The following is a 25,960-nucleotide window of genomic DNA, read 5'->3' on the forward strand; positions in this document are numbered from 1 at the left end:
ATAATCAATTTGGATACCCCATTTCCACATTCTTTGTAGCTAAAAATTAATGTTACAGATATACTTGTATAGTTTGCTTTGAACTGCCAGCATCCAGAGGTTGTTATGCTTTTATTACTATTCCCAAATACTTTCAGGGACACAATATTCAACAATATGCAACCAGAAGAAACAAACTAGAAGAAACTTTAACCATCTAGCAAGTCTAATTTCTATGTAGAAGAGTATTTTCCAGACTTAAATCTCTCATTTGGAACCATGTCTATTTTTAAAATAAAATGTTTGAAATACAACAAACCACAGAATTTGTTATCTTTACCACTTAACTGATGATTTTCAATTTTTGTATTTTAGACAGTTTGGCTAAAGGGTAGTATTTTTAATATACCACAATCTTATTTTTTAAGTTTAAATTTCTATAATTATACATGATTATACTAAGCTATGAAGGCAATGGCACTCCACTCCAGTACTCTTGCCTGGACAATCCTATGGATGGAGGAGTCTGGTGGGCTGCAGTCCACGGGGTTGCTAACAGTTGGACACAACTGAGCGACTTCACTTTCACTTTTCACTTTCATGCATCGGAGAAGGAAATGGCAACCCACTCCAGTGTTCTTGCCTGGAGAATCCCAGGGACCGGGGAGCCTTGGTGGGCTGCCGTCTATGGGGTTTCACAGACTCGGACACGACTGAAGCAAATTAGCAGTAGCAGTAGCAGCAGCAGCATGATATATATAATTATACTAATTATATGATATAATAATACTCTTATCTAAAAATAACCTATTTTATATCTCAGGACACGCCTACACACAACAAATCATAAAAGTGAGGAGTTAAATAATGCTTTTCAGCTTTCTGAGCTCTCAATATTGGAATGCAGTAGGAATAAACTAAATTATACCATAATGGAATACCATGTATGGGTTTTTCCATACTTCAGTTAAGTCACATTAGATAAATTATTTCCAAGCACCAGAACATGGTGTTGTACCCATAGACTTGTAGAATCCTTAATGTAAACAATGGACTTTAATTAGCAATGTTTCAATATAGTTTCATTAATTTTAACAAATGTACCACAGTAAGGCAAGATGTTACTGACAGGGAAAACTGTACCGGGGTGAGTGTGTGTATGAGCGTGTGTCTGTGAGAGAGAGACTACGTGGGAACTCTGTACTATCTGCTTACTTTTTCTGTAACAAATATATCTATTTTAGCCAATTTACTAATGAAATGGAGTATTCAGGTTTAATTTGTATTTACTTATACATTTTTGTAAGCATTTACTAGCTCTATGTCCTTTTCTGTAAACTTTCTGTATGCCTTAAGAGACAAACTTCCAAGATGAAAGTTCAGAATAAATTAAGTCATTAGCTGTTCAAATTATACTTCTGGCTTGACACTTTGATGCATGAATCACTGAGATTCAACTTCTCTGTTGTAGGTCATTTTACTTCAAGATGCACAGTGTATGATGGAATAACAGGTCTAATGTACTAATTTCTTAGACCTCGTTTTCTCCTATACTGATACAAGAATATCACTATAGAGCTCTTTGAAGAATTAAAGTATCATGTAAAAATGTTATTCAAACATAGTATATAATGTGTTTTCCAAAAACAATAATTAAAACTGGAAAAAAAGGAAAATCATCCTTTTACTAAAGAAAGACCTAAATTCACATCAAGAGGGTTTGCAGAGTTACGGTTTTTACGACCTGCACTTTGATATAACCTGTGAAACTTTCACACTGCTAAGAAACAGCAATTCTACAAGCATCTAGGCAAGGAAAAATCATATATAAACTCAAACAAGTTAGCTGTGGTGGTCATCAGTGAGGTTCACCATACTTCTGGTTAACCTCCCTTTCTAGGTATCTAGTAAAAATGCACTGCCCTGCTCTCTTGAAACTAGGTGTGACCATGTGACTCACTCCGGTCAGATAAGTGTGAGATGTGCTCTGTAGCACCTCTGGGTAGGAACTTTAAGAATGTCCCTGATCCATCAGGCTTCCTTTCCTCCACTGGGATGTTAGTGGAGGAACATGCTGAGGTAACATCACCATTTCTTGTGAGTGAAGACAGAGAATAGTGCCTCCTTGCTGTTACAGTGTGGGGACACAGCAAAAGCAAACAACAAATTTGTGTCAAGACTCTGAAATTTAGGGTTGGTATGACTGCATAATTTAAACTATCCAGTTTGAAAAAGCAGTTTATAAAGGGAAAAGAAAAGCCTGCCCTTGGAATTTTCCCATAAAACACAAATTGAATAAACTCTATGTGATTTCAAGGGAGGAAAAAAAAAAGTGACCGAAGAGTTTAATCCCAGTCATTTATAAGTAACGTGCAAAATAATATTTTGATTTAAAATAGTCTTTTTACATTTCCCTATGTTACTCAACTTCCTATCTCTTTAATATTTATGTGTTCTGAAGGAGTTCAGTGATTTGTTCTGTTAACTAGGTTGCTGGGTTTTTTCCCCTTGCCTTCAACCAACTTCCCACTCTGTAATTTTAAAAATAGACTGCATGGTCATATAGTTCACCCCTCAAAAAAAATAAAAAGATATATAGTGAAAAGAGCCTTAACCTCTGTTCCCATATCCCACTCAACAAATAACCCACTATGTTATTGTTTAATATTTCAGAAAGACATTTGTTGACACTGTTCAGTGGCTAAGTCGTGTCTCTCTGTGACCCCATGGACTGCAGCACACCATAAAGAAGACATAAGACATAAAAATGGCCAAAAAGCACTTGAAAAGATGTTCAACATCACTATTAGAGAAATGCAAATCAAAACTACAATGGAGTATCACTTCACACTGGTCAGAATGGCCATCATCAATAAAATCAACAAACAATACGTGCTGGAGAAGACATGGAGAAACAGAACCTTCCTATACTGTTGATGGGAATGTAAACTGGTACAGTCACTATGGAGAACCGTATAAAGTGAAAGTGAAAGTGGAGTCGCTCAGTCATGTCCAACTCTTTGTGACCGCATGGACTGTAGCCCACCAGGCTCCTCTCTCCATGGGATTCTCCAGGCAAGAATACTGGAGTGGGTTGCCATCTCCTTCTCCAGGGAATCTTCCCGACTCAGGGATCGAACCCAGGTCTCCCACATTGCAGGCAGATGCTTTAACCTCTGAGCCACCAGGGAAGCCCAGCGGTTCCTTCAAAAACTAAAAACAGAATATCATGACCCAGAAAACCCACTCCTAGGTGTTTACCCGGAGAAAACCATCATTTGAAAAGATTCATACACCTCGATATTCAGCTCAACTGCAGCACTATTTACAATAGCCAGGGCTGGAAGCAACCTAAATGTCCGTCAGCAGAGGAGAGGGTAAAGAAGATGTGGTGCATATATATATTTATACACAATGGAATATTCAGTAAGTTCACTCGCTCAGTCACATCTAACTCTTTCCAACCCAATGGATTGCAGCACGCCAGGCTTGCCTGTCCATCACCAATTCCCGGAGTTACACAAACTCATGTCCATTGAGTCGGTGATGTCATCCAACCAACTCATTCTCTGTCGTTTCCTTCACCTCCTGACTTCAATCTTTCCCAGCATTAGAGTCTTTTCCAATGAGTCAGCTCTTCGCATCAGGTGGCCAAAGAATACGTTGGCTGCAAAGAATACTCCAAGCTCCAATAGGAGCTTCAGCTTCAGCATCAGTCCTTCCCATGAATATTCAGGACTGATTTCCTTTAGGATGGACTGGTTGGATCTCCTTACAGTCCAAAGAGACTCTCAAGAGTCTTCTCCAACACCACGGTTCAAAAGCATCAATTCTTCAGTGCTCAGCTTTCTTTACAGTCCAACTCTCACATCCATTCATGACTACTGGAAAAACCATAGCTTTGACTAGACGGACCTCTGTTGGCAAAGTAATGTCTCTGCTTTTTAATATGCTGTCTAGGTTGGTCATAGCTTTTCTTAAAATGAGCAAGGGTCTTTTAATTTCATGGCTGCAGTCACCATCTGCAGTGATTTTGGAGCCCCCAAAAATAAAGTCTGTCATGTTTCCATTGTTTTCCCATCCATTTGCTATGAAGTGATAGGATCGGATGCCATGATCTTAGTTTTTTGAATGTTGAGTTTTAAGCCAACTTTTTCATTCTCCTCTTTCCTTTTCATCAAGTGGCTCTTTAGTTCTTCTTCGCCTTCTGCCGTAACGGTGGTGTCATCTGCATCTCTGAGGTTGTTTCTCCCGGCAATCCTGATTCCGGCTCATGTTCATCCAGCCCAGCATTTCTCACGTTGTACTCTGCATATAAGTTAAATAAGCAGGGTGACAATATACAGTCTTGACATGCTCCTTTCCCAATTTGGAACCAGTCTGTTGTTCCATGTCCAGTTCTAACTGTTGCTTCTTGACAAGCAGATTTCTCAGGAGGCAGGTCAGATGGTCTGTTATTACCATCTCTTTAAGAATTTTCCACAGTTTGTTGTGATCCACACAGTTAAAGGCTTTGGCATAGTCAACAAAGCAGAAGTAGATGTTTTTCTGGAACTCTCTTGCTTTTTTGATGATCCAGTGGATGCTGGCAATTTGATCTCTGGTTCCTCTGCCTGTTTTAAATCCAGCTTGAACATCTGGAAGTTCATGGTTCATGTACTATTGAAGCCTGGCTTGGAGAATTTTGAGCATTACTTTGCTAACGTGAAAGATGAGTGCAATTGTGTGGTAGTTTGAACATTCTTTGGCATTTCCTTTTTTTGGGATTGGAACGAAAACTGAATGGAATATTACCCAGCCATAAAAATGAACAAAATAATGTCATCTACAGGTACACGAGTGGACCTAGAGACTGTCATATTGAATGAAGTAAGTTAGACACAGACAAATATCATATGATATTACTTATATGTGAAAAATTTTTAAAAAGGGTACAAATGAACTTATTTATAAACCAGAAGTAGTATCGCAGATGTAGAAAACAAACTTGTGGCTACCAGGGGGAAAGGTAGGACAGATAAATTGGGAGACTGGGGTTGACTTAAACATAGTACTACACATAAAATAGGCAACTAATAAGGACCTATCGTATAGTACAGAGAACACTACACAATATTTTGTAATGGCCTATATGGGATAAGAATTTTAAAAGAGTGGACATAAGTATATGTATAACCGATTCACTCTGCTGTATATCTGAACCTAACACAACATTGTAAATCAATGATACTCCAATAAAAATTTAAATGTATACATTTAAGGGAACTTTTGTTCATGGAGAAATCAACAATATGATTTTTTCCCTTTTTTGGATGATATGCAAATATTTCTGTATTCTTTTTTTACTGCAGTATCGTAGTCCATTACATGGATGGATGTATCAAGATTTATTAATCAGTATTCTGAGGGTCATTTATACTGTTTCTCATCCTGCACTGCTAATAAACATTACTGCAATGAGTAACAATACACATATCATTTCACAAAGAAAAATTTCTAGAAATGTTGCTGAGTCAAAAGTAGGCACATTTGTAATATGGTTAGATTTTGTCTAATTCTAATTTACACCACCAGTAAGAACATCAGTATGTTATCAACTTTATAGATCTTTTTGTTAATCTTATAGAAAAAATTACTATATTTTTATTTAATTTACCAGATTATGAGTGAAATTAAACATGTTTCTAAGTTTAAAACTGATTTGTATTTAATTTCCTATGACCTTTCTGTGCATATCTTTCCTCAACTTTTCTACTGTTAACAGAGCTGTTGTTTTAATAATAGTCTTATAGCTCAAAAGTATATTAGTCACATACTTTTCCTATATAAACTACCATAAATAGCACTGAAGTCAAACACAAAGAAAAATAATAAAAAAACTAAGGATAAAGAAATAGTGGTTGTATACAAGGACTAAGCCAAAGGACTGAACATAAATTAAACAGAGTCAAAAATAAATATGGTCATAAATGTGATTATAATAAATGAAAAAATTTTAAAAGAAAATAAATTATTTAGATCTAAATCTCCAATTTATGTACTACAAACAATACTGGAAACAGATGATGACAGTAAAATCCTAAAGTCCTAATTTTTACAAAATGTACAGTCAAACTGTATTGCTTAAAAAATAAAAACAATTCTAATTCTATTTTACATAGTTTTACTTAATATAAAATAATACATAATACACAATTTTACTTCTATACACAGTAAAAATGTGTATTAGTGAGAAATCTAAATTTACTGCATGGAATAAAGCAAAAGCAGATTATACAATTACATAGTAATATTTGTAATATAATAGCCATAACTGGTCTTATACACTAAACAAACAAAATGAAAAGAGAAAGCAAGGGTAAAAAAGCAAGAGTTATCTTTATGAGGTAACCAACGTAATATAATAAAGATGGAAAGTAGACGATAACTCTAAAAGATGTGAATGTATATATTAAAAAAACTTGCCTAAGTTAGGGTTACAGAATAAACTAAAAGAAAAAAAATGCTTGATGTGATAGCTACCTAATCTACAAATAGAGACAATATCATGCCTACCTTGCAGGGTTAATGTAAAGAATAAATAACAAGATAAATAAAAGGTTCAAGGAACATGTTCAATAAATGCCAGTTTGCTTTGTCTACTGGCAGTCACAAATTCTTGAAGGACCAAAGACCACAATGGAACAAATAACATTTGAAAATTTGTTACTGTGACGAAAAATAAGGTAAAAAAAGATCACTCTACTTAAATAAACAAGTCTAACTTTATAAAGGCTTTGCATGTATTCTAAGACTTAAAATTAAAAAAAAAAATGCTAGTAACACAAGGATGAAAATAATCAAAAACATTTTCAATGTTGTCCACAAGACTCATCACATGCCTACAAAACAAAGGAATGCCAGAAATCAACAGCTTTTACCATGGTCTTTCCTGAACCTCGGGGTCCAATAATGAGAATAGAGTTACTTTCTCCATGGATAGCAGTTCTTTTTAGCAGTTCAATTAAGTGTCTGAAATGATATAAAGAGGCCAAAATTTAAAAAGCAAAGCTGAAATAATTTGCTAGGTAATACTTTTTAAATTAGTCCTACAGAGAAGAACAGAAATACTGATTCTCTAGAAACCTCAAGAAGAAACCAAGTAAGACTGAAATATTGTGGTCTTTATGATGGTATGGGATAGGAACAACTGTGGCAACTCTTAGGACCTTTCACTCCACAGCTGGCTGCTGAGCATTAGGGGCAAACTCAGAAATCTCTCCATAATACGAAATGACAGAAATGATACAAGATTGAAAGTTAAAGAGTTTTTTTCATTATGGAAATATGTATATCTTCTCTTCCTTCACAATAAATCATTTTTTTATACACAAAGCAAAACTACCTCTATAAAAATGTTCGCTATCCTTGTTTAAGACAAAGTCTGTGTATGACAATTTCTACAAAACCTAAAGGGTATCTATAAGTAGTTTCATAGCAGACAAGTGGGAACCTAAACTTACTTATATTGTACTTGTACTCCAAATAGGTTACCATGTGGACTCTGATGACAAAATCTTTCACGTAAAATTCTTTGTACCTGATAAAAATAAAGTGAATACAAATGAAAACATATATGCAATCAAAAATGAAGAAGTAAATATATTTATAGCAGTTAGAGTTAAGTATTAATGAATCAATTCAGCTCTCCCTAAACAACTTGTCATCATGAGTGATAAAATTAACAGTTCTTGTTTTCCAGGTGGCACTAGTGGTAAAGAATCTGCTTGCCAATGCAGGAGACATAAGAGTTGTGGGTTCAATCCCTGGTTCAGGAAGATCCTCTGGAAGAGGGCAAGGCAACCCACTCCAGTATTCTTCCCTGGAAAGTCCCATGGACAGAGGCACCTGGCAGGCTATGGTCCACAGCGTTGCAAAGAGTTGGATATGACTGAAACAACTTAGCAGCAGCAGCAAGTCCCAGAGAAAGGATAAGAATTTAGTTATGAAGCTTTCAACAAGAGAGCTTTATGATGTTACTTTAGCTACATCAGCAATTTGAGGGCTGTTTTAATGTATGTGAATAAATGAATACCTCATTTTGTGTAATATGTCAGTCAAGGAATAAAGAATGGGAGAATTTAATAATGTAATCTAATCTAATAATGCTCATGAACCATACCTCAGTCTTTTGAGTTTAGTCACTCAGTCTTATCTGACTGTGTGATCCCATGGACTGTAACCCACCAGGCTTCTCTGTTCGTAGGATTTCCCAGGCAAAAATACTGGAGTGGACTGCCAGCTCCTTTTCCAGGGGATCTTTTCAACCCAGGGATTGAACATAGGTCTCCAACATTGCAGGCAGATTCTTTACTGTTGGAGCCATCTAGAGACCAACATATCTAAACTGGTTTAGCTCAAGTCCTATCTTTCTGTACCTCTCACAGAAGTCAGGATTCTGAGGAAATAGAAGAAATTTTAAAGTCCACACAGTTATTGAGGACCTATTAGATGCAGAGGACAAAACTACTAAAAGAATATGATCTATGCCTAAAAAAAAAGCATATATATATTAGTAAGAAATGACACAGTCAGTAATCTGCAAAAAATTAGTAACCTAGCATATAAGGAGATGTTCAAATATACGGAAAAAATCATACTCATCTATGATATAAAATAGGAAATCATTGGAATTAATTAAAATTCTTCTAAAGAGCTAAATTTTTATTTTGTCTTAAAACGAAGGACTTAGACACAGCTGTAAAAAAGATTCTTTAAAAAGATGGACCATCAAAATCGTTTATTTTCTACATTTGCTGCTAACAAAAAGTGTCCAGTGACAAAAACCTTAGGAGGTTATTTCAGATTTAGCTCCATCAGCAGAAACAAGAAGTTGCCAACATTATTTGCTTCTTGCAGACTGAAGTGTGCAGTATGGGAGTGATCTTTCATGTATCAACGAAAAAAATCTGAGTTCACTTTCTATGTACCAGAGGCACAGGGAAGCAAATTATTCACTAGGGATAAAATAATCTATACTTAGCATTTAGGAGGAAGTGGAAAGAATACAAAGATTGGTGTCCGAGAGACAATACACTATTCTGGCAGGCCTGTTTTGAAGATTAAAGAAAGTAGTAATCTGTAATACAATATAGTTATTATATAGGAAATAGCTGATATCTATAAAAAAACCTAAGGAAGCAAACATACATTCAATTAATCACAGGGTGTATTCCTCCCCCTAGACAAGATCACTGTAAATCAAAACACGAACCTCAGTGTTTTTCTTGTTTAAAACTTCATTAAAGTCTACAGAGAGACAAGTATGAATAAAATACAAGATAGAGAAAAAGTGAAGCAAAGCTGTAGTGAATATTCAGAGGTTCCAAAATTCTCAAGTGAGTTGATGTGAAAGTTAAACAGGTATGTACATGTATAGGAATTAATTTAGGTGTACAGGGAAGATCTCCGCTATTTAAAAAGATACGTTCAGTTCAGTCACTCAGTCCTGTCTGACTATTTGAGACCCTATATACTGAAGCATGGCAGGTTACTTGTCTATCTCCAACTCCCGGAGTTTTCTTAAACTCAGGTGCATTGAGTCAGTGATGTAATCCAACCATCCCATCCTCCATCATCTCCTCCTCCTCCTAACTTCAATCTTTCTCAGGATTAGGGTCTTTTCCAATGAGTCAGTTAGTTCTTCGTATCAGGTGGCCAAAGTACTGGAGTTTCAGCTTCAGCAACAGTCCTTCCAATGAATATTCAGGACTGATTTCCTTTAGGATGGACTGGTTGGATCTCATTTCAGTCCAAGGGAAACACAAGAATCTTCTCCAACACCACAGTTGAAAAGCATCAATCCTTCAGTGCTCAGCTTTCTTTATAGTCCAACTCTCACATCCATTCATGACTACTGGAAAAACCATAGCTTTGACAAGATGGACCTTGTTGGCAAAATAAAGTCTCTGCTCTTTAATATGCTGTCTAGGTTGGTCATAACTTTTCCTCCAAGGAGAGTAAGCGTCTTTTAATTTCCTGGCTGCAGTCACCATCTGCAGTGATTTTGGAGCGACCAAAAATAAAGTCAGCCACTGTTTCCACTGTTTCCCCATCTATTTGCCATGAAGTGATGGGACCGGATGCCATGATCTTAGTTTTTTGAATGCTGAGTTTTAAGCCAACTTTTTGACTCTCCTCTTTCCTTTTCATCAAGTGGCTCTTTAGTTCTTTGCTTTCTGCCATAACAGTGGTGTCATCTGCATCTCTGAGGTTATTGATATTTCCCCTGGAAACCTTAATTCTGGCTTGTGCTTCATCCAGTTCAGCATTTCTCATGATGTTCTCTGTATATAAGTTAAATAAGCAAGGTGACAAAATAGAGCCATGACAACTCCTTTCCTGATTTAGAACAACTCCTTTCCTAGTCTATTGTTCCATGTCCAGTTCTGTTGCTTCTTGACAAGCAGATTTCTCAGGAGGCAGATTTCTCAGACAAGCAGATTTCTCAGACCAGGTCAGATGGTCTGTTATTACCATCTCTTTAAGAATTTTCTACATTTTGTTGATATCCACACAGTTAAAGGCTTTGGCATAGTCAACAAAGCAGAAGTAGATGTTTTTCTGGAACTCTCTTGCTTCTTTGATGATCCTATGGATGTTGGCAATTTGATCTTTGGTTCCTCTGCCTATTCTAAATCCAGCTTGAACATTTGGAAGTTCACTGTTCACATATTGTTGAAGCCTGGCCTGGAGAATTTTGAGTGTTACTTTGCTAGCATGTGCTGCTGCTGCTAAGTCGCTTCAGTCGTGTCCGACTCTGTGCGACCCCAGAGAGGGCAGCCCACCAGGCTCCCACGTCCCTGGGATTCTCCAGGCAAGAACACAGGAGTGGCTTGCCATTTCCTTCTCCAATGCATGAAAGTGAAAAGTGAAAGTGAAGTCTCTCAGTTGTATCCGACTCCTAGTGACCCCATGGACTGCAGCCTACCAGGCTCGTCCATCCATGGGATTTTCCAGGCAAGAGTACGGGACTGCAATTGTGCGGTAGTTTGAACATTCTTTCGCATTGACTTTCTTTGGGATTAGAATGAAAACTGACCTTTTCCAGTCCTGTGGCCAATGCTGAGTTTTCCAAATTTGCTGGCATATTGAGTGCAGCACTTTCACAGAATCATCTTTCAGGATTTGAATAGCTCAACTGGAGTGCCATCACCTCCACTAGCTTTGTTTGTAGTGATGCTTTCTAAGGCACACTTGACTTTGAATTCCAGGATGTCTGGCTCTAGGTGACTGATCACACCATAGTGACTGTCTGGGTTATGTAAATCTTTTTTGTATAGTTCTTTTGTGTGTTCTTGCCACCTCTTCTTAATATCTTCTGCTTGAGTTAGGTCCATACCATTTCTGTCCTTTATGGAGCCCATCTTTGCATGAAAAGCTCCCTTGGTATCTCTAATTTTTTGAAGAAATCTCTAGTCTTCCCCATTCTACTGTTTTCCTCTATTTCTTTTCATTGATCACTGAGGAAGGCTTTCTTATCTCTCCTTGCTATTCTTTGGAACTCTGCATTCAAATCGATATATCTTTCCTTTTCTCCTTTGCCTTTAGCCTCTCTTCTTTTCATAGCTATTTGTAAGGCCTCCTCAGACAACCATTTTGCCTTTCTGTTATTTCTTTTTCTTGGGGATGGTCTTGATCTCTGCCTCCTGTACAAGTCATGAACCTAGATCCATAGTTCTTCAGATACTCTATCAGATCTAATTCCTTGAATCTATTTGTTACTTCCACTGTATAATCATAAGGGTATTGATTTAGGTCATAGGGGAATGATCTAATGGTTTTTCCTACTTTCTTCAATTTAAGTCTGAATTTGGCAATAAGGAGTTCATGATCTGAGCCACAGTTTGTTCCTGGTCTTGCTTTTGCTGACTGTATAGAGCTTCTTCATCTTTGGCTGCAAAGAATATAATCAATCTGATTTTGGTGTTGACTATCTGGTGACGTCCATGTGTAGAGTCTTCTCTTGTGTTTTTGGAAGGTGTTTGCTATGACCGGTGCGTCCTCTTGGCAAAACTCTATTAGCCTTTGCCCTGCTCCATTCTGTACTCCGAGGCCAAATATGCCTCTTACTCTAGGTATTTCTTGACTCCCTACTTTAGCATGCCAGTCCCCTATAATGAAAAGGACATCTTTTTTGAGTGTTAGTACTAGAAGGTGTTAGTACTAGAAGGTCTTCATAGACCCGTTCAACTTTAGCTTCTTCAGCATTACTGGTCAGGGCATAAACTTGGATTACTGTGATATTGAATGGCTTGCCATGGAAACAAAAAGAGATCATTCTGTCGTTTTTGAGATTGCATCCAAGTACTGCATTTTGGACTCTTTTGTTGACTATGATGGCTATTCCATTTCTCCTAAGGGATGCCTGCCCACAGTAGTAGATATAATGATCATCTGAGTTAAATCCATCCATTCCAGTCCAGTATTTTTAAAAGCATAATTAAACACTTTCCTTTAAACAGAAGGTAAGTAAGGTCTTACAAAGGAATGTCAATAACATTAAGTTTTGCTATAAAAAAATGTAGTTCTGGTTAAGCCAGTGTAGAAATATCACACCCATTCCCAGCTAGACTCCTCAAGTATATACACAAGGGAACCCTCTTACACTGTTGGTAGGAATGCAAACTAGTACAGCCACTATGGAGAACAGTGTGGAAATTCCTTAAAAAACTGGAAACAGAACTGCCATATGACCCAGCAATCCCACTGCTGGGCATACACACTGAGGAAATCAGAACTGAAAGAGACACGTGTATCCCAATGTTCATCGCAGCACTGTTTATGATAGCCAGGACATGGAAGCAACCTAGATGTCAATCAGCAGATGAATGGATAAGAAAGCTGTGGTACATATACACAATGGAGTGTTACTCAGCCATTAAAAAGAATACATTTGAATCTGTTCTAATGAGGTGGATGAAACTGGAGCCTATTATACAGAATAAAGCAAGCCAGAAAGAAAAACACCAATACAGTATACTAACGCATATATATGGAATTTAGAAAGATGGTAACGACAACCCTGTATGCGAGACAGCAAAAGAGACATAGATGTATAGAACAGTCTTTTGGACTCTGTGGGAGAGGGAGGGGGGGATGATTTGGGAGAATGGCATTAAAACATGTATAATATCATATAAGAAATGAATAGCCAGTCCAGGTTCAATGCAGGATACAGGAAGCTTGGGGCTGGTGCACTGGGATGACCCAAAGGGATAGTATGGGGAGGGAGGTGGGAGGGTGGTTCAGGATGAGGAACACGTATACACCCATGGCGGATGCATGTTGATGTATGGCAAGATCAATACAATATTGTAAAGTTAAAAAAAAAAAAATGAAATATTAAATGTTCATGATAAAAACACTAAATATACTAGGAATATAAGGAGACTTTCTCAACCTGTTAATATCCACAAAAAATCACAGCTAACATCATCAGTTCAGTTCAGTCGCTCAGTTGCATCCAACACTTTGTGACTCCATGAATCTCAGCAAGCCAGGTCTCCCTGTCCATCACCAACTCCCGGAGTCCACCCAAACCCATGTCCATTGAGTCGGTAATGCCATCCAATCATTTCATCCTCTGTCATCCCCTTCTCCTCCTGCCCTCAATCTTTCCCAGCATCAGGGTCTTTTCCAATGAGTCAGCTCTTTGCATCAGGTGGCCAAAGTATTGAAGTTTCAGCTTCAAAAACAGTCCCACCAATGAACACTCATGACTGATCTCCTTTATGATAGACTGGTTGCATCTCCTTGTAGTCCAAGGGACTCTCAAGAGTCTCCTCCAGCATCACAGTTCAAAAATATCAATTCTTTGGTGCTCAGCTTTCTTTATATTCCAACTCTCACATCCATACATGACCACTGGAAAACCCATAGCCTTGACTAGACAGACCTTTGTTGACAAAGTAATGTCTCTGCTTTTTAATATGCTGTCTAGGTTGGTCATAACTTTCCTTGCAAGGAGTAAGCATCTTTTAATTTCATGGCTTCAGTCACCATCTGCAGTGATTTTGGAGCCCAAATAAATCAAGTCAGCTACTTTTCCCACTGTTTCCCCATCTATTGGCCATGAAGTGATGGGACGAGATGCCATGATCTTAGTCTTCTGAATGTGGAGCTTTAAGCCAACTTTTTCACTCTCCTCTTTCACTTTCATCAAGAGGCTCTTTAGTTCCTCTTCACTTTCTGCCATAAGGGTGGTATCATCTGCATATCTGAGGTTATTGAGATTTCTCCCGGCAATCTTAACTCCAGCTTGTGCTTCCTCCAGGCCACTGTTTCTCATGATGTACTCTACATATAAGTTAAATAAGCAGGGTGACAATATGCAGCCTTGACGTATTCCTTTTCCTATTGGAACCAGTCTGTTGTTCCATGTCCAGTTCTAACTGTTGCTTCCTGACCTGCATACAGGTTTCTCAAAAGGCAGGTCAAGTGGTCTGGTATTCCCATCTCTTTCAGAATTTTCCACAGTTTATTGTGATCCACACAATCTAAGGCTTTGGCATAGTCAATAAAGCAGAAATAGATGTTTTACTGGAACTTTCTTGCTTTTTCGATGATCCAGCAGATGTTGGCAATTTGATCTCTGGTTCCTCTGCCTTTTCTAAAACCATCTTGAACATCTGGAATTTCACGGTTCATGTATTGCTGAAGCGTGGCTTGCAGAATTTTAAGCATTGCTTTACTAGCGTGTGAGATGAGTGCAATTGTGCAGGAGTTTGAGCTAATGTCATACATCATACTCAGTGGTAAAAGACTGAACACATTTTTCCAATATAAAAAATGGTCTGCTCTTGGTAGCTTACTCAGTATTATACTGAAGGTTCTGCTCATGGCAATTAGACAACAAAAGAAATGAAAGGCATACAGACTGGAAAGGAAGAAGTAAAACTGTATCTCTTTGAAGAGGACATGATGTTATACACAGAAAAGCCAAAGGAATAAACTAAAAAAAAATATTATAAATGAGTTTAGCAAGGTTACAGAATACAAGATTAATATAGAAAAATCAATTTCATTTAGATAAACTAGGAACAAATAAAACATAAAAGTAAGAAAATAATTTCATTTACAACCACAACAAAAGGAATAAAATACTTTTCAAGAAACTTACCTTAAGAAGTGAAAAACTCTGAAGATACTAAACTAAATTGAAACTTGAGAACATTTAAGAAGACATGAATAAAATTAGGATTCCATCTATCCAAACATTTAGAGAGGCTGAAATTAGGAAGCAGCAAAGACACTTTCCCCTTGGCAACGGAAAGTGTGGTTCTTCATACATAAAAAGGGGAGAATTCAAGTTAAGAAGATGACTGTTTCTCTTATCCCCTTTACATGGTAACAGGCCTTCAGATTAATGAAAATATACACTAACCTGTGAAATGTAGTCTGCTTGTATTAAGTTGCTACTCTTTGATTTACGACTGCTCATTTCCACAAATTGAAATCCTTTAAAAAATAATACAAAATTTTAGCATGAATGTAAGGATGATTGGCTTACAGAAATTAAGAATTTACTATTACAGACTCACACAAGTTCTAAAACATGAAAAATGTTAAAATTTCTGAAACTTTAAAAATTTTCAGTTGAACCTATGGGAATCATTTCATAATACGTAAATAAAACCGTTATGCTGCACAACTTAAAATTACACAGTGATATATGTAAGTTATTTCTTAATAAAACCAGAAAAAAAAATCTCGATGGCTCCTCTTTACCTAACTACAGGTTTATTTGACACTCCCATTTCACATTTTAGATGGTTCTTATAATTAGTTCTACCTTTCTTTTCAATCTAGTATTCCGCTTCCTTTCTCTGCCTTTAAAAACAAAATCAAACAAACAAAAAAAAATGGATGTGTTTCCTTTGTATAGAATGTTTCTCCCCACATTCATTCCACAGGATCATCTATTCCAGAAAAACTTTGCTTTCTTGCTACACTCATCAATCAGTCATTACAGACTAGGTAAATTGTTTCTTCTGCAAACATACAGAATTGCCTGTCCTTCTCTTTATTCATAAACATATCATACTACACAAAATTTTGTGGTCAATGCCACCAAATTGAGAATACTTAAAAATTCCAAGCATTAACTGGAATAATATACATGTGTGTGTGTGTATATATATGTATATATATAATAACAAAAAAAAAAAGTTCTGTAAAATTCTCCTTGAGGGCAATATATTCATAGATAAACACCTTCAACCTAAAAGATCTAATTTTCTCACCAGCAATTTCCTAGAGAAGTACTTCACTAATCAGGTAATAATAACTTAGCCAGGAATTGTTAGAAGTGTTTTGAATTTATTATCTCATTTAATTCTCAGAATAATCCTATGGAATAATCCTAATACCTCTTTCAGATTAGAAGACACAGAAAAGTAACCTGACCAAAACCATAACAGTACAAAGGTCAGTCAGGATTTAAACCCGATCTAGTTATACTTCATTATACATAACTATTATCTATCTATATATATACACACACACACAGATATAAAATACATATATATTATATACATAGTTATAAGTATATATCTTGATTATATATAACTGCTACTTAGCCACCTGATTTTAAAAAGCACAAATTTCAACAACTTGAAGGAAGATCTGCCTGTGATATATTTTTATATTCATACTTACTAATTTCATATACTGACATTTAGACAACCACCTTTGGAATTAGTTTCTACAGGACAGCAGCAGAGCAATGCTTTGACAGATAGCAAGCAAATCCGTACCCTCCCTTACAGTATAGACGAGGCCTAAGTCCCAGAACCAGTTGAGGCTTCCCTGGTGGCTCAGATGGAAAAAGGTCTGCCTGCAATGCGGGAGACCCAGGTTCGATTCCTGGGTCGGGAAGATCCCCTGGAGAAGGAAATGGCAATCCACTACAGCACTCTTGCCTGGAAAATCCCATGGACGGAGGAGCCTGATAGGCTACAGTCCATGGGGTCGCAAAGAGTCGGACACGACTTCACTTAAGTCCCAGAAGGATTCTGGCTCCAGGACAGAATAGAGTACAAGAACAGAGTACTCTCCCGATGCTTTGGTTCCTTAAGCTTCCCTCTTAGGAGAAAAGTGGTTTTCTCAGCTGCCTTAGGGCACCTTTTAGCAACCTTTTCTTTATTCAAGGCACCTTGCTTGACAATCTTTACACTGATTATTTTAATTTTATCCTACTAAATTTTTTTCTCTTAAATCAGATTTGTGTGTGGGGAAAAACCCTTTCAGGAATATGAAATTACATCTTCATTCTGTTTTAAGATACTCGACTGTGAAAAAGGTCTGAAATCACAGGAAACAATGGAACAACTGTACCCGAGACAATAAAAAGTAAATTCTAAAAAAATGGGAGAGAGACTTGACAATATACTTTATCTTTTCAAAGCTATGTTAGTAGCTATTTCACAGTACTAATGGAATTAAAATATATTTCTCCCCATTTCATGGACTGAGAAAACATGCTCAGTAGAGCTAAGTAAAATGTCTGAGGTCACAGGGTGATGTCTAAACTGCCTCCTTGTATTGAATATACTTCCGGTAAGTCACTAAAAACATGCACATGGTGACCCATGACCATTTGGTGATCATTCGTGAAAGAAACATACATACACACCACACTTCAGTGCCTATACATAAATTTTGACTGTAAATTAAGTATTAATCAAAAGACTGATGCTCAACCATAAACGATCCAACTAGAAAAATGGGTCAAAGGCATAAACAGACATTTCAAACAAAGAGGCTATATGGATAGCAAATAAACACCTGAAACACATGAGCCATTAGAAAAAGGCAAATTGCAACCACAACAAGGTACACATTTATTTGAAAAGCAAAAATAGAACAGAGAAAACACCAAATGCTGGTAAGCATGAAGAGAAGAAAGATCTCACATACAATGACTGGTGAGATATGTGAAATGTTACAGCCATTCTGCAAAGTTTCTTTTGGCCATTTCTTATAACAAACACTTACCGTGTGACACAGTGATTACACTTTTGGGTATTTATATCACAGAAATGAAAATTTATGCTCACATGAAAATCTGTAATATGAGTCTCAATAATAAGTTTATTTGGAACAGCCAAAAAACTGAAGACAATACAAATGTCCTACAATGAGTTAATGGGGTTAAAGAAATGGAAACATCCACATCAGGGACTAAAACTGAGGCAAAAAAAAAAAATTAACCACTGATATGTGCAATACTGTGGATGGCTCTCAAAGGCATTACGCTTTGAGAGCAAAAATAAAGGCTGATCACAAAAATATTACATATTGCATGATTACATTAAAAAATTCTTGAAATGACAAAATTATTATAAAGATGAAGAACAGATACATGATGGCAAAGAAACAGAACTGAGGAATGAGTATGATAATAAAAAAGGAGTTACATTAAGAATTTTCTTTGTAATGATGAAACAGTTTTGTATCTTTATTGCAATGTCACAAAATATACACATGGGATCAAGTCACAGAGAATTAAATAGACGCACAAAAATGAGTACAAGTAAAAACTGTTGAGAACTGAATAAGGTCTGTAGTTCAGTTAACAGTGTTATACCAATGTCAACGTTTTTTGTCATGGTTTTGACCTGCAATATCATAAGACATCACGCTACAGAGAATCTGGGTGAAGGGTTTATGGAACACTACGAACTACATTTGCAACTTCTGTGAGTCTCTAATAATTTCAAAATAAAAATTTAGGAAAAATAAAAGTCTAATTATACACTTTCTTTCAACTGTTTAATGACAAAAGAAGAGAATAATATTATCTGCCAATAGGTAATATTATTATTATAAGACAATAGATTATTAAATTACATTTGACTGAATTCCTCCTCAAATTTTACCAGTGAATCATAAAGCAATGCCAAAGAATGCTCAAACTACCGCACAACTGCACTCATCTCACATACTAGTAAAGTGATGCTTAAAATTCTCCAAGCCAGGCTTCAGCAATACGTGAACCATGAACCTCCAGATGTTCAAGCCGGTTTTAGAAAAGGCTGAGGAACCAGAGATCAAAATGCCAACATCAGCTGGATCATGGAAAAAGCAAAAGAGTTCCAGAAAAAACATCTATTTCTGCTTTATTGACTATGCCAAAGCCTCAGACTGTGTGGATCACAATAAACTGTGGAAAATTCTGAAAGAGACGGAAATACCAGGCCACCTGACCTGCCTCTTGAGAAACCTGTATGCAGGTCAGGAAGCAACAGACTGGACACGGAACAACAGACTGGTTCCAAATAGGAAAAGGAGTACATCAAGGCTGTATACTGTCACCCTGCTTATTTAACTTATATGTAGAGTACATCATGAGAAATGCTGGGCTGGAGGAAGCACAAGCTGGAATCAAAGACTGTCAGGAGAAATATCAATAACCTCAGATATGCAAATGATACCACTCTTAAGGTAAAAAGTGAAGAGGAACTAAAGAGCCTCTTGATGAAAGTGAAAGACAAGAGTGAAAATGTTGGCTTAAAGCTCCACATTCAGAAGACTAAGATCATGACATCAGGTCCCAACACTTCGTGACAAATAGATGGGGAAACAGTGGAAACAGTGTCAGACTTTATTTTTCTGGGCTCCAAAATCACTGCAGATGGTGACTGAAGCCATGAAATTAAAAGATGCTTACTCCTTGGAAGGAAAGTTATGACCAACCTAGACAGCATATTAAAAAGCAGAGACATTACTTTGTCAACAAAGGTCCGTCTAGTCAAGGCTATGGTTTTTCCTGTGGTCATGTATGGATGTGAGAGTTGGACTGTGAAGAAAGCTGAGTGCCAAAGAATTGATACTTTTGAACTGTGGTGTTGGAGAAGACTCTTGAGAGTCCCTTGGACTGCAAGGAGATCCAACCAGTCCATCCTAAAGGAGATCAGTCCTGGGTGTTCATTGGAAGGACTGATGTTGAAGCTGAAACTTCAATACTTGGGCCACCTGATGCGAACAGCTGACTCATTTGAGAAGACCCTGATGCTGGGAAAGATTGAGGGCAGGAGGAGAAGGGGACGACAGAGGATGAGATGGTTGGATGGCATCACCAAATCAATGGACATGGGTTTGGGTGGACTCCGGGAGTTGGTGATGGACAGGGAGGCCTGGCGTGCTGCAGTTCATGGGGTCGCAAAGAGTCAGACATGACTGAGCGACTAAACAGAACACTGGACTCTTTATTTCTTACTGTCTGATACCAAGGTGTTACTATTCTAAATAGGACTAGCGACAAAGTGTAAAAGAAGCTGAAGGTCTATGCATGATGAAGTCATTACTCATGTTGTCATCAAATGAAAAATAGGTGACTACAATTATTTAGGTGTATAAAATTTGGTAGAAGCTACTATTTTAACTATAAAGAGGAGCAGTAAAAAGGATAATCCCAAAGAATAGCTTAATATTATTTCTTTAGAGTTTATACATCCTACATTATTGGTTTATGGTAGATCCTCCTCTAAACTTACATTTTGCTCAGGAGAATAAACCTAATTTTCAATTTCAGAGCTTCAAGTAATAACTGGTCTAATTTAAATTGCCTAATAAAACTAAAACCAATCCACTCCTGTAACTAGCTGCCTCTAACCCTGCTTTACATCACCATTATTTCTTGATTGGATATCTATGCGAGCTTTCTTCTCATCTCCAACACTTACCCCCATTTTAATGTAAGTGAAAGTATTAGTCACTCAGTCCTGTCCAACTCTTTGCGACTCCTTGAACTGCAGGCTTCCCACTCCTTCACTATTTCTTGGAGCTTGCTCAAACGTACGTCAACTGAGTTGGTGATGCCTCCAACCATCATCCTCTGTTGCCCTCTTCTCCTCCTGCCCTCAATCTTTCCCAGAATCAAGGTCTTTTCCAATCAGTTAGGTCTATGCATTGCATGGCCAAAGTATTGGAGCTTCAGCATTAGTCCTTCCACTGAATATTCAGGTTTGATTTTCTTTAGGATTGACTGGTTTGATCTCTGGCAGTCCAAGGGACTCTCAAGAGTCTTCACAATTTGAAAGCATCAATTCTTCAGCACTCAGCCTTTTTTCAGGTCCAAATATCACATGTGTACATGACTACTGGAAAAACCATAGCTTTGACTATATGATCTTTGTCTAGGTTTGTCAAGGCTTTCCTTTTAATTTCATTGCTACAGTCACTGTCCACAGTGATTATAGAGCGCAATAAAATAAAACTTTCCACTGTTTCCACTATTTCCCCATTATTTATATTTAAACTAATTACTGGTAAGGAATTCTTTCATCTTGCTATTTGTTTTCCATATGTCTTACAGTTTTTTTGTCTCTCATTCTCTATATTACTATCTACTTTTGTGCTTGGTTGATTTTGGGGGTTAGAGAGAGAGAGTGCTAAGTTGTGTCTGACTCTTGCGATCCCATAAACTATATAGTCGACCATGTTCCTCTGTCCATGGGATTCTCCAGGCAAGAATACTGAAGGGGGTTGCCATTTCCTTCTCCAGGGGAACTTCATGACCCAAGAATTGAACCCAGGTCTCCTGCAGTGCAGGAAGATGCTTTATGGACTGAGCTACGCGGGAAGCCTTAAGGGGTAGGGAAACATTTAAATTCCTTTCTTATTTCATTTCTTGTATATTCACAAGTATTTTCTTTGCAGGTATCACAGAGATTGCTTTTAATGTGCTAAAGGTGTAAAAATCTAGTCTGTTACTTAAATAACATACCAACATCTTTGCTCCTTTACTGTTGCACCCCCACCCTTTTCAGTTGTTGATGTCACAGAGTTATGTCTTTTAATGCTGTGTCCAAAATCTTCAAGATGATCCAAAGAAATGAAAAGATACTCCATGCTTTTGGATTGGAAGCATCAATATTGTTAAAGTGACTTCCCAAAACAATGTACAGATTATAAGATCTCTATCAAATTACATATTACATTTTTCACAAAACTAAAGCAAATAATGTTAAAATTTATAGGGAACCATAAAAGATCCAGAATTGCCAAAGCCATCTTGAGAGTTAAAAGAACAGAGCTGGAAGCACAACCCTATCAGACTTCAGACAATACTACAAAGTGACAGTAATCAAAACAGTGTGGTATCGTCACCAAAACAGACATGGATCAATGGAACAGAACAGAGCGTCCAGAAACAAACTCACACATCTCTTTGACAAAGGTGGCAAGAATATATACTGGAGAAATGACAGTCTCTCCAGTCAGTGGTGCTGAGAAAGCTGGACAGCTGCATGTAAATCAATGAAGTTAGAACACATCCTCACCATACACAAAAATAAACTCAAAATTGCTTAAGATTTTTATATTAAGACCTAACACCATAAAACTCCTAGAAGAAAACATAGGCAAAACATTCTATCACATAAATCGTAGCAGTGTTTTCTTAGCTCATTCTCCCAAGGCAAAAGAAATAAAGCCAAAATAAGCAAATGGGACCTAATCAAATTTATAAGCTTTTGCAGCAACAAAACAAAAAGACAACTTATGGAGTGGGAAAAATATTGCAAATGACAATGGCTTAGTTTCCAAACACAATGACAAAAAAAAAAAAAAAAAAAAAAACCACCACCACCACCACCAAAACCCAATCAAAAAGTGGGCAGAAGACCTAAATAGACATTTCTCCAAAGAAGACATACAGATGGCCAATAGGCATATAAGTTGCTCAACATCACTAATTATTAGACAAATACAAATCAAAATTACAATGAGGTACCACCTTATACCAGTCAGAATGTCCATCATCAAAAAACTCTACAAGTAAATGCTGGAGAGGGTATGGAGAAAAGAGAACACTCCTACATTGTGGGTGGGAATGTAAATTGGTGCAATAATTATGCTGAACAGTATGTTCACTTCAGTTCAGTTTCCTCGCTCAGTTGTGTCTGACTCTTTGCGAACCCATGAATTGCAGCACGCCAGGCCTCTCTGTCCATCACCAGATCCCGGAGTTTACCCAAACTCATGTCCACCAAGTCGGTGATGCCATCTAGCCATCTCATCCTCTGTTGTCCCCTCCTCCTCCTGCCCCCAATCCCTCCCAGTATCAGAGTCTTTTCCAATGAGTCAACTCTTTGCATGAGGTGGCCAAAGTATTGGAGTCTCAGCTTTAGCATCAGTCCTTCCAATGAACACCCAGGGCTGATCTCCTTTAGAATGGACTGGCAGGATCTCCTTGCAGTCCAAGGGACTCTCAAGAGTCTTCTCCAACACCATAGTTCAAAGGCATCAATTTTTTTCTTCATAGTCCAACTCTCACATCCATACATGACTGCTGAAAAAACCATAGCCTTGACTAGATGGACCTTTGCTGGCAAAGCAATGTCTCTGGTTTTTAATATGCTGTCTAGGTTAATCATAATTTTCCTTCCAAGGAGTAAGCATCTTTTAATTTCATGGCTGCAATCATCATCTGCAGTGATTTTGGAGCCCCCAAAAATAAAGTCTGACACTGTTTCCACTGTTTCCCCATCTATTTCCCATGAAGTGATGGGACCAGATGCCATGATCATAGTTTTCTGAATGTTGAGCTTTAAGTCAACTTTTTCACTTTCTTTCACTTTCATCAAGAGGTTTTTTAGTTCCTTTTCACTTTCTGCCATAAGGGTGGTGTCATCTGCATATCTGAGGTTATTGATATTTCTCCCAGCAATCTTGATTCCAGCTTGTGTGTTTTCCAGCCCAGCGTTTGCAGGGTGACAATATGCAGCCTTGACATACTCCTTTTCCTATTAGCAACCAGTCTGTTGTTCCATGTCCAGTTCTAACTGTTTCTTCCTGAACTGCATATAGGTTTCTCAAGAGGCAGGTCACGTGGTCTGGTATTCCCATCTCTTTCAGAATTTTCCACAGTTTATTGTGATCCACACAGTCAAAGGCTTTGGCATAGTCAATAAAGCAGAAATAGATATTTTTGTGGAACTCTCTTGCTTTTTGATGATCCAGTGGATGCTGGCAATTTGATCTCTGGTTCTTCTGCCTTTTCTAAAACCAGCGTGAACATCAGGAAGTTCACGGTTCATGTATTGCTTAAGCCTGGCTTGGAGAATCAGGTTGCTTAGGTTTTATAAAAAAAGATCCCACTGACCTTTACCAATAACTCTACAGACATGCTCCTTGACATTAATCCATTTTGTTTTTACCCAGCTTTGTATAACACTTACTGCTTCAAAAAGCTGAGAGAGGAGTTTCTACCCCTAAAGATTCAAGTAGGTTGCCCAGGGAATTTTTTTTTTCCAGTGGACATCCATCTACTTTGTTCATGTCTTCCTGGCTACTACATACTTTGCATCATGGTAGCTGACACACCTGTCCAACAGTAGTATAGTATTAGTGCTTAACCAGTTCCCCATTCATCGTGTAATTAGGACAATGAGTACAATCTTCCATTAGCTTCATTATTTAGCTGGCTGCATCAGAGCAAATGTCTTTCCTCATCTCCTGAATCAAGCACATCTTTTTTGGCCTTTTTGAGTTAGGAATCTTTCATGTTGTTTGATACTAACCAGTCTTAGACTGGTACTCAGTTTATAACTTTCCTAAGTATTTTGTTTTTTAGGTACTAATTTTCACTTTTTTTAACCTAGGAATGTAAGTGTATCTCAGGAAATACTGATGAATGCTACTGAAATATACATATCAAAAAACAGTTAAAAAATTCTTTGCAAGAAATAAAAGTTTAGGTTTTTCTTCTTTTAATCAGTGGATAACATATAAGCATAAAACATTCACGGAATTTTTTTGTTTTTTTCATTCTTTAATTTTAAAAGTTTATATGACTATTTAGGAAACCACAAGGATCTCCCAAATAGATCACAGGAACAGTGTACTATTTTGGAATACCCTCAGAAAGGTCTCTAAAGTGTCAGCTGGTCAGACAAAAACTTTTCGTTATTTTTTAGTAACAGGAAGAAAGAGAAACAACTTGTCTTTTTTTTTCCCTTATGCTTTATGATTTGTGATCTCTTTTTCTATCTACTAAGAAGCCCCCTAGGGCTTCAGAGCTTGTTTACTTACTATGATGAAAGTCCACTGGCCTCCTGAGGCCTGTTTTATTCCATTCTCCTGTTTTCCCCTCATGATCCTCAAATATTTTTTACCTTACACTTAGCATGGTGAGAGATGCTGTCTATACCGGATTTCTCCATCTTCTCCATCTTCTGTGGCCTCTTATGTGTTTTATCAGCTTTGATGTAGACAGAACAATAATCAAGTCAATTTTCTCAGTAGCTCACAAAATGTGGTTCCACAACTGGTAACAGGAACATCACCTGGGACTTTATCAGAAATGAAATTCTCAAATTTGTTCCCAGACCTATTATGAAATGAGAAATCTGGGGCTGAGCTGCAGCAATCTTAATCACTTCCAGGTGTTGAATGGCTTTGGGCACTAGTGACTTGGAGTTTTCAAGGTCCATGTAACTCTGTATAGACTGATCTATCCATAATTCCATTTCATTACTAGTATTTAAATTTGTATTTTTTATGTTGAGAAATAGTCTATACAAGGTTGGCATCATAGTTCTGCGGCATCTTACTTGAAGCTGTATTCGATACTTCACTGCACTGTCAAAGTACTCCCAAAGCAATTGTTCTGAACAAGAATCCTTTCGAGCTTTATTCTTCCCCTCACCCCACCCTCCCACCCAACTCTTAACTGTTGTCTTGGTTCTCCTCTCCAATGTATTATGATAATTTATAAAAGGTACTCTGAATCAAGGTGGCCTTTGACAGCATGGCATATCAAATAAAGCACTTTACTGTAATCCCCACAATAATCCTATGAATCAAGTAATACTTTTATTTCAAATTTTACAGAGAAGAAAACTGGGACTTAGGAAGGTTAATTTGCAAAGGTCACACTACAGAACCAAGAATTCAACTCTAGGCTCTGGTGAACACAGAGCTGATAAGGACAGCT

The 25,960-nt window shown here is 37.3% G+C and overlaps 1 protein-coding gene across 9 annotated transcripts in view; it reads right to left on the bottom strand.

Moving 5' to 3' along the window:
• The window catches only part of ORC4 (origin recognition complex subunit 4), a 94,641-nt gene that overhangs the window by 35,308 nt on the left and 33,373 nt on the right, over positions 1-25,960 (bottom strand). For 6 of the 9 annotated variants that reach the window (XM_086352516.1, XM_086352470.1, XM_086352497.1 and 3 more), the window contains 3 exons: positions 15,404-15,477; positions 7,482-7,558; positions 6,900-6,990 (listed from right to left, as the gene is read on the bottom strand). Coding sequence is in view for 3 of the 9 variants with exons in the window: in XM_086352470.1 (XP_086208596.1) it covers positions 6,900-6,990; positions 7,482-7,558; positions 15,404-15,460 (225 nt within the window). In the remaining 6 variants the exon portion in view is untranslated. The remainder of the gene's footprint in view (positions 1-6,899; positions 6,991-7,481; positions 7,559-15,403; positions 15,478-25,960) is intronic. The other 3 variants (XM_086352525.1, XM_086352486.1, XM_086352532.1) reach the window with 2 other exon arrangements.

This window comes from Bos grunniens, chromosome 2 (genome assembly GCF_055505025.1).
Source record: "Bos grunniens cultivar Pamir isolate PY7600 chromosome 2, Bosgru_T2T1.0, whole genome shotgun sequence".
NCBI lineage: Eukaryota > Metazoa > Chordata > Mammalia > Artiodactyla > Bovidae > Bos > Bos grunniens.